This window comes from Aethalodelphis obliquidens, unplaced genomic scaffold, assembly GCF_003676395.1.
Source record: "Aethalodelphis obliquidens isolate GAN/ISIS:26980383/991018 unplaced genomic scaffold, ASM367639v1 scaffold7, whole genome shotgun sequence".
Classification (NCBI taxonomy): Eukaryota; Metazoa; Chordata; class Mammalia; order Artiodactyla; family Delphinidae; genus Aethalodelphis; species Aethalodelphis obliquidens.
Genome location: NW_020837951.1, coordinates 27,081,015 through 27,095,139, shown reverse-complemented (window position 1 = coordinate 27,095,139; position 14,125 = coordinate 27,081,015). Strand labels below are relative to the sequence as shown.

General features: G+C 39.6%; 1 protein-coding gene across 2 annotated transcripts in view; it reads left to right on the top strand.

Moving 5' to 3' along the window:
- The window catches only part of FKTN (fukutin), an 88,863-nt gene that overhangs the window by 73,493 nt on the left and 1,245 nt on the right, over positions 1-14,125 (top strand). Inside the window, exon 11 of one of the 2 annotated variants that reach the window (XM_027105307.1) lies at positions 3,386-3,496. The exons of the other annotated variant lie outside the window; for it this stretch is intronic. Coding sequence (XP_026961108.1) covers positions 3,386-3,483 — 98 coding nt within the window. The 3' untranslated portion in view covers positions 3,484-3,496. Of the gene's footprint in view, positions 1-3,385; positions 3,497-14,125 lie in introns of those variants that run through there. 2 annotated transcript variants of the gene reach the window in all.

Here is a 14,125-nt window from a genome sequence, read left to right as displayed (position 1 = left end):
CAATTGGACAGCCATAGGCAAAAAAAAAAAAAACCAAAAAACCTCATACTTTATATAAAAATGAACTCAAAATGTATCATGTACTTAAATGTAAAATATAAAACAATGAAACTCTAAGGGGAAAAATAGAAAATTTTTATGATCTAGGGCTAGACAAAGAGTTCTTTCTTAGACTTCATACCAAAAGCACAATCAGTAAAAGGAGAAATTGATAAATTGTACGTCATCAAAATTGAAAACTGCTGCTTTGCAAAAGCTTACAAGTAGAGGATGAAAAGTCAAGCTACAGACTAGTAGGAAATATTTGCAAGTTACATATCTGAAAGAAGACTAGTATCTAGAATGTATTAAAGAAAACACTCAACATTTTTTTAAAAATTCGATTAGAAAATGAGCAAGAGATATGAACAGACATTTCACTGGAGAGGCTATACAGATGGCAAATAAGCACATTAAAAAGATGTTCAGCATCGTTAGCCAAATAGCCAAAAGCAATAGCCAAAGCAATCCTGGGAAAGAAGAAAAAAGCTGGAAGCATCACACTTCCTGATTTCAAGCTATATTATTACCATATACAATGCTGTAGTAATCAAAACAGTATGGTACTGGCATTTAAAAAGACACATAGACCAATGGAATAGAATTGAGAGCCCAGAAATAAACCCATGCATATACAGTCAACTAATATTTGACAGGGGAGCCAAGAATACTCAATAGAGAAAATATAGTCTCTTAAATAAGTGGGGCTGGGAAAATTTGGATAATCACATGCAAAAGAATGAAACTAGATCCCTATATCACACCAGTCAAAATTAACTCAACATGGATTGAAAACCTAGATTTGAGACCTGAAACCATGAACTCCTAGAAGAACACATAGGGAAAAAGTTCCTTGACATTGGTCTTGTCAGTGATATGACACCAAAAGCACAGTCAACAAAAACAAAACTAAACAAGTGGGACTACATCAAACCAAAAAGCTTCTGAGCAGAAAACAAGAAAATGAAAGGCAACCTATGAGTTGGAAATAAATATTTACAAATCATATGTATAATAAGGGGTTAATATCCAAAATATATAAGGAACTCATACAACTCAATAGCAAAAAAACATCCAATTTTTAAAGTGGGCAAAGGAACTGAAACATTTTTCTAAAGAAGAAATTCTAATGGCTAACAGATACATGAAAAATTGCTCAACATCACTAATCATCAGGAAGATGGAGATCAAAACCACAGTGAGATAGATATCACCTTACACCTGTTAGAATGGCTATTGTCAAAGAAGACAAGAGCTAACCAAGGGCATGTGAGGATGTGGAGAAAAGAAAACCTTGTATACTGTTGGTGGGACTGTAAACTGGTACAGCCACTCTGGAAAACAGTTTGGAGTTTCCTCAAAAAATTAAAAATAGAACGATACGATCCAGCAATTCCACTTCTGGATATATATTCGAAGGAAATGACATTACTATCCTGAAGGAATATCTGCACCCCCTGTTCACTGCAGCTTTATTTACAATAGCCAAGGTATGGAAATAACCTAAGTGTCTATCAACAGATGAATAGATGAGAAGATGTGATGTATATATAGTATGGAATATTATTCAGCCACAAGAAAGAGGAAGTCCTGCCATTTGTGACAACATAGGTGGACCTTGAGGTCATTATGTTAAGGAAAAAAAGTCAGAAAAAGACATGCTGTATGATTGCATATGTAGACTCTAATAAACAAACAAACTCAGAGAACAGATTGGTGGTTGCCAGAAGCAGGGGGTAGGGGCTGGGGTAATTAGTTGAAGGTGGTCAAAAGATACAAACTTCCAGATATAAGTAAGTTCTGGGGATGTAATGTACAGCATGATAACTGTAGTTAGCAATACTATATTGTATATTTGAAAGCTGCTAAGAGAGTAGATCTTAAAAGTTCTCATCACAAGAAAACAAAGATTTCTAACTGAGGTAATGGATGTTGACTTATGGTGGTAATCATTTCACCATATGTACATATATCAAACCATCGTTGTACACCTTAAACTTATACAATGTGATATGTCAGTTATATCTCAATAAAATGGGGAAGGGGAAGAAGTTACAATTTTTCTTTGTCATAATTTCTCCCATGAACACATCATGTGATCTTCCTGAAGTAAATATTAATAAACCAGATCTTGCTCAGCTAATAATTAGAAACCATTTTCTGTGTTGTCACTGGTATGAGCTTACAGGTGTTCAGCTGGTGTCAGCTCTGCCACATCATACTTTGTGTTTTGGGATCTTATTTTTTTTCCTTGGACACAAAAATACAAAATCTGCTGAATTTCAGCATATTCCTCTTCCTTAATAAATCATTTTCTAGAAATTTTGTGAAAATGTGCACATTTACTGAAAATTACTACTACTCTTCTTTTCCTTTTCTTTTTTTTTTGGGGGGGGGGCCATGCCATGCAGCTTGTGGGATCTTAGTTCCCCAACCAGGGATTGAACCCGAGCCCCAGCAGTGAAAGCACAGAATCTAACCACTGGGCTGCCAGGGAATTCCCTACTCCTTTTATTTCTAATCTAAATTGGTATCTTCCCAGTTCCTCTTTAATAAAGTTTCCCTTACTAGTCCCCCTGTAACAAATACCAAAACTATATATAAACTTCTAAGTAAAGGTGGTAAGTGTAAAAACATTTTCTGGAAGAAGTTAAAGTTGTCAATGATAGAGAAGTAAAGATAGAGGACTACAGTACTGATAACTAATAAACTTAAAAAAAATGTTCAACATTGTTAACCATCAGGGAAATGCAAATTACAACCACAGCGAGATATCACTGCACAGCTATTAGGATGGCTAAAATTTTAAATAGTGAAAACACCAAATACTGTAGTTGTCTCTCTTATGGTTTCTTTTTAAATGTGTTCTTTGCACCATTGTTTGACTATGATTTTACTAGAGTGTCCTTAAACATTTTATAAACGTTCATAATATGTAACACTCTTCATAATAAAATTAAAAGGAATAATCTTGTCTCAGTCTTTGGAAGACAGATTTTTATCTTTTTGTTTTGTTTTTCTCTTTTTCTCCTCCGATTCTGTATTGATTTACTCTGTAAATTTAATAACCCTCTTTAAAATTTATTTTTGCATTCTTTTGTGTCCTTTATAGTTGACTTTTCCCCAAGAATATTTATCAGCAAAAGCCCTTTACCAGCTGGTGTCATTGTTCTTAGGTCTCTAACTTTAACTAATTTCATATTTATCGCCAGTTTTTTTTAATTTAAATTCTTTTTTTTTTCTAGTTAGTCTCAATACTTTGGAGAATATTTTCTAGAGAATACTGCAGGAAAGGTGACTGGTTGACTAATTTTCTGAAAATGTATTACCACCAAATGTCTTTCAGGTGTCTTAGAAGAACGATCATCGCATAGTTGGAGTGTGTATGAGTTTGTTTTGGAGCCTAAACTGTGCAACTGTTTAATCCAGCCAGATCCTGCTTAGAAAAACTGAAGGGTGAGCTCACAAAGCAAAAGGCTTAGCTTTTAAGAAGCTGTCCTCTCCTCATGTCATGCGGTCACAATTTGCTAGGAACCAGGTTTCCCCTATATCCTAGTGGAAGACCAGAGAATATCTACAACAGTGCTGTCAAACAGAGCATTCTCTGATACTAGAAATGACTCTGCCTGCACTGTCCAAGACAGTAGCCACGAGCCACATGTGATCTTGAGCACTTGAAATGTGGCAAGTGCAAATGGGGAACTAAATGTTTACTTTGATTTTTTTTAAACATCTTTATTAGAGTATAATTGCTTTACAATGGTGTGTCAGTTTCTGCTTTATAACAAACTGAATCAGTTATACATATACATATGTCCACATATCTCTTCCCTCTTGCGTCTCCCTCCTTCCCCGCCTCCGTATCCCACCCCTATAGGTGGTCACAAAGCACCGAACTGATCTCCGTGTGCTATGCAGCTGCTTCCCACTAGCGATCTATTTTATGTTTGGTAGTGTATATATGTCCATGCCACTCTCTCACTTTGTCCCAGCTTACCCTTCCCTCTCCCCGTATCCTCAAGTCCATTCTTTAGTAGGTCTGCATCTTTATTCCCGTCTTGCCCCTAGGTTCTTCTGACCATTTCTTTCTTTTTTTTTTTTTTTAGATTCCATATGTATGTGTTAACATATGGTATTTGTTTTTCTCTTTCTGACTTACTTCACTCTATGTGACAGTCTCTAGGTCCATCCACCTCACTACAAATAACTCAGTTTCGTTCCTTTTTATGGCTGAGTAATATTCCATTGTATATATGTGCCACATCTTCTTTATCCATTCATCTGTTGATGGACACTTAGGTTGCTTCCATGTCCTGGCTATTGTAAATGGAGCTGCAATGAACATTGTAGTACATGACTCTTTTTGAATTATGGTTTTTGCAGGGTATATGCCCAGCAGTGGGACTGCTGGGTCATATGGTAGTTCTATTTTTAGTTTTTTAAGGAACCTCCATACTGTTCTCCATAGTGGCTGTATCAATTGACATTCCCACCAACAGTGCAGGAGGGTTCCCTTTTCTCTACACCCTCTTCAGCATTTACTGCTTATAAAGGTTTTGATAATGGCCATTCTGACCAGTGTGAGGTGATACCTTGCTGGGTTTTTGATTTGCATTTCTCTAATGATTAGTGATGTTGAGCATCCTTTCATGTGTTTGTTGGCAATCTGTATATCTTGTTTGGATAAATGTCTGTTTAGGTCTTCTGCCCATCTTTGGTTTGGGTTTTTTGTTTTTTTGATATTGAGCTACATGAGCTGCTTGTATATTTTGGAGATTAATCCTTTGTCAGTTGCTTTGTTTGCAAATATTTTCTCCCATTATGAGGGTTGTCTTTTTGTATTGTTTATGGTTTCTTTCACTGTGTAAAAGATTTTCAGGTTCATTAGGTCCCATTTGTTTTTATTTCTATTTCTCTAGGAGGGGGGTGAAAAAGGATCTTGCTGTGATTTATGTCATGCGGTGTTCTGCCTATGTTTTCCTCTAAGAGTTTTACAGTGTCTGGCCTTACATTTAGGTCTTTAATCTTTTTTTTTTTTTTTTTTGCGGTACGCGGGCCTCTCACTGTTGTGGCCTCTCCCGTTGCGGAACACAGGCCCCGGACGCGCAGGCTCAGTGGCCATGGCTCACGGGCCCAACCGCTCCACAGCATGTGAGATCTTCCTGGACTGGGGCACGGACCCGTATCCCCTGCATCGGCAGGCAGACTCTCAACCACTGCGCCACCAGGGAAGCCCCTTTAATCCATTTTGAGTTTATTTTTGTATATGGTGTTAAGGAGTGTTCGAATTTCATTCTTTTACATGCTGTCCAGTTTTCCCAGCACCACTTATTGAAGAGGCTGTCTTTTCTCCACTGTTTACTTTGATTTTAATTAAATTAAGTAGCATCATATAGCTAGTAGCTAGCATACTGGACAATGCAGGGCCAGAGGATTTGATGGGACCAGCAAGAGCTTTGGAGTTGTAGAGATCTAGACTCAGATCCAGGGGTGTCACTACCTAGCTTTGTGATCTCAGGCTGGTTATTTAACTTCTGAGTTCCAATTTTTTTTTCAACTAATGAGGCTAAAATTAATACCTGCCCATAAGAGTTATTATAAGAATTATAGGAACCCTGGTATATTGCTTAGTACAGAGTAGAAGTTCAATAAATGATAGCTATTAATATTATTATCTTTACTTTTATTTCAACCTTTGGCATTAATCTCTGAACTTCTATTTTCCTAATAATCCCTAGTAATATTTCTGTGAGATAAGAGCCTTTCTGTATTTCAGAGTATTCCTGGTGAGAGGGCCCTGTCCTGAGGACTGGTGATGAGAAGTGAGAGTGGCCTCAAGGGCACAGGTACAAGGCCTGTCCTTTGGGGAGACAGATGGTAGAATTAAAACATAACACTTGGATACGGCTTCAAGACAGCAGAAGAGTAAGATGTGGAGATCATCTTTCTCCCCACAAATACATCAGAAATACATCTACACGTGGAACAACTCCTACTGAATGCTGGAAGAAAACCTCAGACCTCCCAAAAGCCAGGCGTCAGAGCTGTGCCTCTGAGGTAGGAGAGCCAACTTCAGGACACTGGTCCGCAAGACACCTCCCAGCTCCACGTAATATCAAATGGCAAAAATCTCCCAGAGATCTCCATCTCAACGCCAAGACCCAGCTCCACTCAATGACCAGCAAGCTACAGTGGTCGGCACCCTATGCCAAACAACTAGCAAGACAGGAACACAACCCCATCCATTAGCAGAGAGGCAGCCTAAAATCATAATAAGGCCACAGACACCCCTAAACACACCACCAGACGTGGACCTGCCCATCAGAAAGACAAGATCTGGCCTCATCCACCAGAACACAGGACCTAGTCCCCTCCACCAGGAAGTCTACACAACCCACTGAACCACCCTTAGCCACTGTGGGCAGACAGCAAAAACAAAGGGAACTACGAACCTGCAGCCTGCAAAAAGGAGACCCCAAACACAGTAAGTTAAGCAAAGTGAGAAGACAGAGAAACACACAGCAGATGAAGGAGTAAGGCAAAAACCCACCAGACCTAACAAATGAAGAGGAAATAGGCAGTCTACCTGAAAAAGAATTCAGAATAATGATAGTAAAGATGATCCAAAATCTTGGAAAAACAATGGAGAAAATACAAGAAACGTTTAACAAGGACCTAGAAGAACTAAAGAGCAAATGAACGGTGATGAACAACACACTAAATGAAATTAAAAATTCTCTAGACGGGATCAATAGAAGAATAACTGAGGCAGAAGAACAGATAAGTGACCTGGAATATAAAATAGTGGAAATAACTACCAGAGAGCAGAATAAAGAAAAAAGAATGAAAAGAATTGAGGACAGTCTCAGAGACCTCTGGGACAACATTAAACGCACCAACATTCGAATTATAGGGGTCCCAGAAGAAGAAGAGAAAAAGAAAGGGTCTGAGAAAATATTTGAAGAGATTATAGTTGAAAACTTCCCTAATATAGGAAAGGAAATAGTCAATCAGGTCCAGGAAGTGCAGACAGACCCATACAGGACAAATCCAAGGAGAAAGACACCAAGACACATATTAATCAAACTATCAAAAATTAAATACAAAGAAAAAATATTAAAAGCAGCAAGGGAAAAACAGCAAGTAACACACAAGGGAATCCCCAAAAGGTTAATAGCTGATCTTTCAGCAGAAACTCTGCAAACCAGAAGGGACTGGCAGGACATATTTAAAGTGATGAAGGAGAAAAACCTACAACGAAGATTACTCTACCCAGCAAGGATCTCATTCTGATTTGATGGAGAAATAAAAGGTTTACAGACAAGCAAAAGCTAAGACAATTCAGTACCACCAAACCAGCTTTACAGCAAATGCTAAAGGAACTTCTCTAGGCAGGAAACACAAAAGAAGGAAAAGACCTACAATAACAAACCCGAAACAATTAAGAAAATGGTAATAGGAATATACATATCGATAATTACCTTAAACATGAATGGATTAAATGCTCCAACCAAAAGACATAGACTGGCTGAATAGATACTAAAACAAGATCTGTATATATGCTGTCTACAAGAGACCCACTTCTGACCTAGGGACACATACAGACTGAAAGTGAGGGGATGGAAAAAGATATTCCATGCAAATGGAAATCAAAAGAAAGCTGGAGTAGCAATTCTCATATCAGACAAAATAGACTTTAAAATAAAGACTATTACAAGAGACAAAGAAGGACACTACATAATGATCAAGGGATCAATCCAAGAAGAAGATATAACAATTGTAAATATTTATGCACCCAACATAGGAGCACCTCAATACATAAGGCGAATGCTAACAGCCATAAAAGGGGAAATCGACAGTAACACAATCATAGTAAGGGACTTTAACACCCCACTTTCACCAATGGACAGATCATCCAAATTGAAAATAAATAAGGAAATACAAGTTTAAATGATACATTAAACAAGATGGACTTAATTGATATTTAAAGGACATTCCATCCAAAAACAACAGAATACACACTCTTCTCAAGTGCTCATGGAACATTCTCCAGGATAGATCATAACTTGGGTCACAAATCAAGCCTTCGTAAATTTAAGAAAATTGAAATGTATCAACTATCTTTTCTGACCACAACGCTATGAGACTAGATATCAATTACAGGAAAAAATCTGTATAAACTACAAACACATGGTGGCTAAACAATACACTACTTAATAACCAAGAGGTCACTGAAGAAATCGAAGAGGAAATAAAAAAATACCTAGAAACAAATGACAATGGAGACACAATGACCCAAAACCTATGGGATGCACCAAAAGCACTTCTAAGAGGGAAGTTTATAGCAATACAATCCTACCTTAAGAAACAGGAAACATCTCAAATAAACAAGCTAACCTTACACCTAAAGCAATTATAGAAAGAAGAACAAAAAATCCCCAAAGGTAGCAGAAGGAAAGAAATCATAAAGATAGGAACAGAAATAAATGAAAAAGAAATGAGGGAAACGATAGCAAAGATCAATAAAACTAAAAGCTTGTTCTTTGAGAAGATAGACAAAACTGATAAACCATTAGCCAGACTTATCAAGAAAAAAAGGGAGAAGACTCAAATCAATAGAATTAGAAATGAAAAAGGAGAAGTAACAACTGACACTGCAGAAATACAAAGGATCATGAGAGATTACTACAAGCAATATATGCCAATAAAATGGACAACCTGGAAGAAATGGACAAATTCTTAGAAACGCACAATGTTCCAAGACCGAACCAGGAAGAAATAGAAAATATGAACAGATCAATCACAGGCACAGAAATTGAAACCGTGATTAAAAATCTTCCAACAAACAAAAGCCCAGTTCCAGATGGCTTCACAGGTGAATTCTGTCAAACATTTAGAGAAGAGCTAACACCTATCCTTCTCAAACTCTTCCAAAATATAGCAGAGAGAGGAACACTCCCAAACTCATTCTATGAGGACACCATCACCCTGATACCAAAACCAGACAAAGACGTCACAAAGAAAGAAAACTATAGGCCAATATCACTGATGAACACAGATGCAAAAATCCTCAACAAAATACTAGCAAACAGAATCCAACAGCACATTAAAAGAATCATACACTATGATCAAGTGGGGTTTATCCCAGGAATGCAAAGATTCTTCAATATATGCAAATCAATCAGTGTGATAAACCATATTAACAAATTGAAGGAGAAAAACTATATAATCATCTCAATAGATGCAGAGAAAGCTTTTGACAAAATTCAACACCCATTTATGATAAAAATGCTCCAGAAAGTAGGCATAGGGGAACTTACCTCAATATAATAAAGGCCATATATGATAAACCTGCAGCCAACATCGTTCTCAATGGTGAAAAACTGAAACCATTTCCACTAAGATCAGGAACAAGACAAAGTTTCCCACTCTCACCACTATTATTCAACATAGTTTTGGAAGTTTTCGCCATAGCAGTCAGAGAAGAAAAAGAAATAAAAGGAATCCAAATCGGAAAAGAAGAAGTAAAGCTGTCACTGTTTGCAGATGACATGATACTATACATACAGAATCCTAAAGATGCTACCAGAAAACTACTAAAGCTAATCAATGAATTTGGTGAAGTAGCAGGATACAAAATTAATGCACAGAAATCTCTTGCATTCTTATACACTAATGATGAAAAATCTGAAAGTGAAAGTGAAATTAAGAAAACACTCCCATTTACCATTGCAACAGAAAGAATAAAATATCTAGGAATATACCTACCTAAGGAGACAAAGTCCTGTATGCAGAAAATTATAAGACACTGATCAAAGAAATTAAAGATGATACAAACAGATGGAGAGATATACCATATTCTTGGATTGGAAGAATCCACATTGTGAAAATGACTATACTACCCAAAGCAATCTACAGATTCAATGCAATCCCTATCAAATTACCACTGTCATTTTTCACAGACTAGAACAAAAAATTTCACAATTTGTATGGAAACACAAACGACCCCGAATAGCCAAATCAGTCTTGAAAAAGAAAAACGGAGTTGGAGAAATCAGGCTCCCTGACTTCAGAGTATACTACAAAGCTACAGTAATCAAGACAGTATGGTACTGACACAAAAACAGAAATATAGATCAGTGGAACAGGATAGAAATCTCAGAGATAAACCCACGCACATATGGTCACCTTATCTTTGATGAAGGAAGCAAGAATATACAGTGGAGAAAAGACAGCCTCTTCAAAGTGGTGCTGGGAAAACTGGACAGCATGTAAAAGTATGAAATTAGAACACTCCCTAACACCATACACAAAAATAAAGTCAAACTGGATTAAAGATCTAAATGTAAGGCCAGACACTATCAAACTCTTAGAAGAAAACATAGGCAGAACACTCTATGACATAAATCACAGCAAGCTCCGTTTTGACCCACCTCCTAGAGAAATGGAAGTAAAAACAAAAATAAACAGCTGGGACCTAATGAAACTTAAAAGCTTTTGCACTGCAAAGGAAACCATAAACCAGATGAAAAGACAACCCTCAGAATGGGAGAAAATATTTGCAAATGAAGCAACTGACAAAGGATTAATCTCCAACATTTACAAGCAGCTCATGCAGCTCAATAGCAAACAAACAAAACAACCCAATCCAAAAATGGGCAGAAGACCTAACTAGACATTTCTCCAAAGAAGATATACAGATTGCCAACAAACACGTGAAAGGATGCTCAACATCACTAATCATTAGAGAAATGCAAATCAAAACTACAATGAGATATCATCTCACACCAGTCAGAATGGCACTCATCAAAAAATCTATAAACAATAAATGCTGGAAAGGGTGTGGAGAAAAGGGAACCCTCTTGCACTGTTGCCTGGAATGTATATTGATATAGCCACTATGGAAAACAGTATGGAGGTTCCTTAAAAAACTAGAAATAGAACTGCCATATGACCCAACAGTCCCACTACTGGGAATATACCCTGTGAAAACCATAATTCAAAAAGAGTCATGTACCACAATGTTCATTGCAGCTCTATTTACAATAGCCGGGGCATGGAAGCAACCTAAGTGTCCATCAACAGATGAATGGATAAAGAAGATGTGGCACATATACACAATGGAATATTACTCAGCCATAAAAAGAAACGAAATTGAGTTATTTGTAGTGAGGTGGATGGACCTAGAGTCCTTCATACAGAGTGAAGTAAGCCAGAAAGAGAAAAACAAATACCGTATGCTAATACATGTATATGGAATCTAAAAAAAAAAAAAAAAAATGGTCATGAAGGACCTAGGGGCAAGATGGGAATAAAGACGCAGATGTAGTAGAGAATGGACTTGAGGATACGGGGAGGGGGAAGGGTAAGATGGGACAAAGTGAGAGAGTGGCATGGACATATATACACTACCAAACCTAAAATAGATACCTAGTGGGAAGCAGCCACATAGCACAGGGAGATCAGCTTGGTGGTTTGTTACCACCTAGAGGGGTGGGAAAGGAGGGTGGAAGGGAGGAGATAGGGGGACATGTGTATATATATATATAGCTGATTCATTTTTTTATAAAGCAGAAACTAACACACCATTGTAAAGTAATTAGACTCCAATAAAGATGTTAAAAAAAACAACAGGGGCTTCCCTGGTGGCGCAGTGGTCGACAGTCCGCTTGCCGATGCAAGGGACACGGGTTCGGGCCCCAGTCCGGTAAGATCCCACATGCCACGGAGCGGCTGGACCCGTGAGCCATGGCCACTGAGCCTGCGCGTCCGGAGCCCGTGCTCGGCAATGGGAGAGGCCACAACAGTGAGAGGCCCTCGTATCGCAAAAAACAAACAAACAAACAAACAACATAACACTTAAAAGAATTGAATTTCAAAGACCAGGCTTAGGTAGGGGAACCAAAGATCCCACACTTTGTAGAAGGTGGTCTGAGGCTAGAAAAAGCTCCGGGAAGGAGGACAGGGAGAGGGACAGTGAAGTTCAGCTGGATCCTAAGACTTAATGAACAGAAAATTTGAATAAATGAAGAAAGGCAAGAAAGCATTCTTGAAGAGAAGGAATCAGTACAGTCCCAGAATGGGCTTTATGGAGCAGTGAAAAAGACCATCTGTCTATATATGGATAAGTAGTAAAAAATACAAATAGAAAGGTGGGCAAGGAGCAGACTGTGGGGGCAGTAAATATCCTGCTGTAACATACGGGTGAGAGAAAATAGAGAAGGTTTATTTGAATCAGAGCATGATGCCTTCAATAAACACTTCTGACTAGATTACTACTCACAGCCACAGTGCTAAGGGCCGAGGTTCATTCATTGACACAACAAACATTCATGAAGCTCTTTCAAGGGCGGAGTAGGGATTTGGGGAAATTTAGGTTCACACAGACTCATCCCCAAAACCCTGGGATCCGTACAGTTGCAGGACAGAGGACAGAGACTTAGCCAGGTGGTCGTAAGCCACTCAGGTGACTCAGGTAAGGTCAATCCTAGGAATTCCCAGCCAGTTCCAGGCACGGACACAGGGAGTCCAGGAGCAGGAAGTGCTTGAGACTGAGGGGTACTTGGTGTTTCTCTGGGAAGTGGGGCTCAAGATCAGTGCTGCCGGCCTCAGAAAAGCACGCTGGGACCAGGGTAGGGTCTTATCCAGGGGGCTCCAGGAATTAGAACAGGCATTTGAGGGCCAAGGCTCAGTTAGATGAATTGGGGCAGGAGAGTCAGTAGTGAGGTCCTAGGCTCTGGGGAAGTCAGCGTTAGGCCTGGGCCCCACAGTGCAGGCAATGTGAGAGCTGTGGGGAAGAGGCTGGAGCTATTTCTACACCTGCTCCTTCAGTCAGAAGCCAGGACAGGATGGGCTGTCCCTGTGGGGACACCACAAGGCCTAGCTCTGGGATCTGGGGGAACTGAAGCCAGGAGAGGAGATGGACCCAGTAGAGGTGTTCAATTCGGGGTCTTAACCTGGTCCTCATTTCCCTATTGTCTGTTCATCTCTGAAGACTCTGGTCTCCAAAGGGTGAAGAAGAGGTATTCTAGTTGTACTAGAAGCACAGCTTTGCTAACAACTGACATCACTCTCTCCACCCTACCTCCTATCCCCCCAGGAAAGCTTGGGACCCCATCTGCTGGGATCATAGGGGTGGTGAATGGAGGGGAGCCAAGCACAGGTATATCTCGTTAAACAGTCTGCTTCAGCTACAGCGTAAATCTCAAAATTGGGTCTGAAACCTCAGCTGATAAACCCACTTGTTTCAGACAATTTCCAAAGAAACCAAATCTCCACCAGCTAGAAGAGGTGGATGTGCTCTTGGGTAGTGCAGAAGTATCTGTGTTATGAAAAACAGAGGTGAGAATTGTGGTGAGAAGTCAGGGTTTCCTCTGAAGGTTTTTTATTGGTTAGATTTAAAGTAACATCCTTTAATCTTCCTAAGATGCCCCAGGGGAGCCTCCTGAAAACATCTGCTGGATTTGAGGGGTCAGGGAGTGCCTCCCTCATCCCCTCAGTATATGTGTTTGGTTTGGGATTTGTCAGTCTGGGAAGCTGAGGGCTCTGGGCAGCTCAGGCCTGGCAGATTTCCCCCCACCTGCCTAAAACTCAGCCCAGGGAGACAGAGGACCCTCCCCAGCCCAATTCTGCACCTTCACACTCCAGCCCCTGGAGCTGTGGCCTTTATTTCCAGTCCTGGTCCCCCGGGGCTGCATGAGGAATGAGGACAGCTGATAAGCCTGACATTATTGACTTTATGGGGAGTATTCAATGAATTTACTTTCTGCAAGAAGGCTGCACTCTTATCTGCTGCCCACAGAGCATCTAAATCCTCATCTAGGGGACCCGTTGATGAATCATGTCTCTTATACAAAGAGCAGAGAATGTAAAGTGGAAGAGGGGAGTCGCACCCCACCCCTTTCTTTTCTCCAGTACCTGGTTCTGCCCACCCTCACCACCCTTGCTTTCCCACTGCACTTCGGTTTATTGGCTGGAAATAGAAGCACTCACAGCTCCAGGCCTACAAAGTTGAGGCCAAGCCAGCCTGGTCTTGAGAGTGTCAGCAGCTGGGCACACCCAGGGCTGTGCATCCCGCTACTTGGTA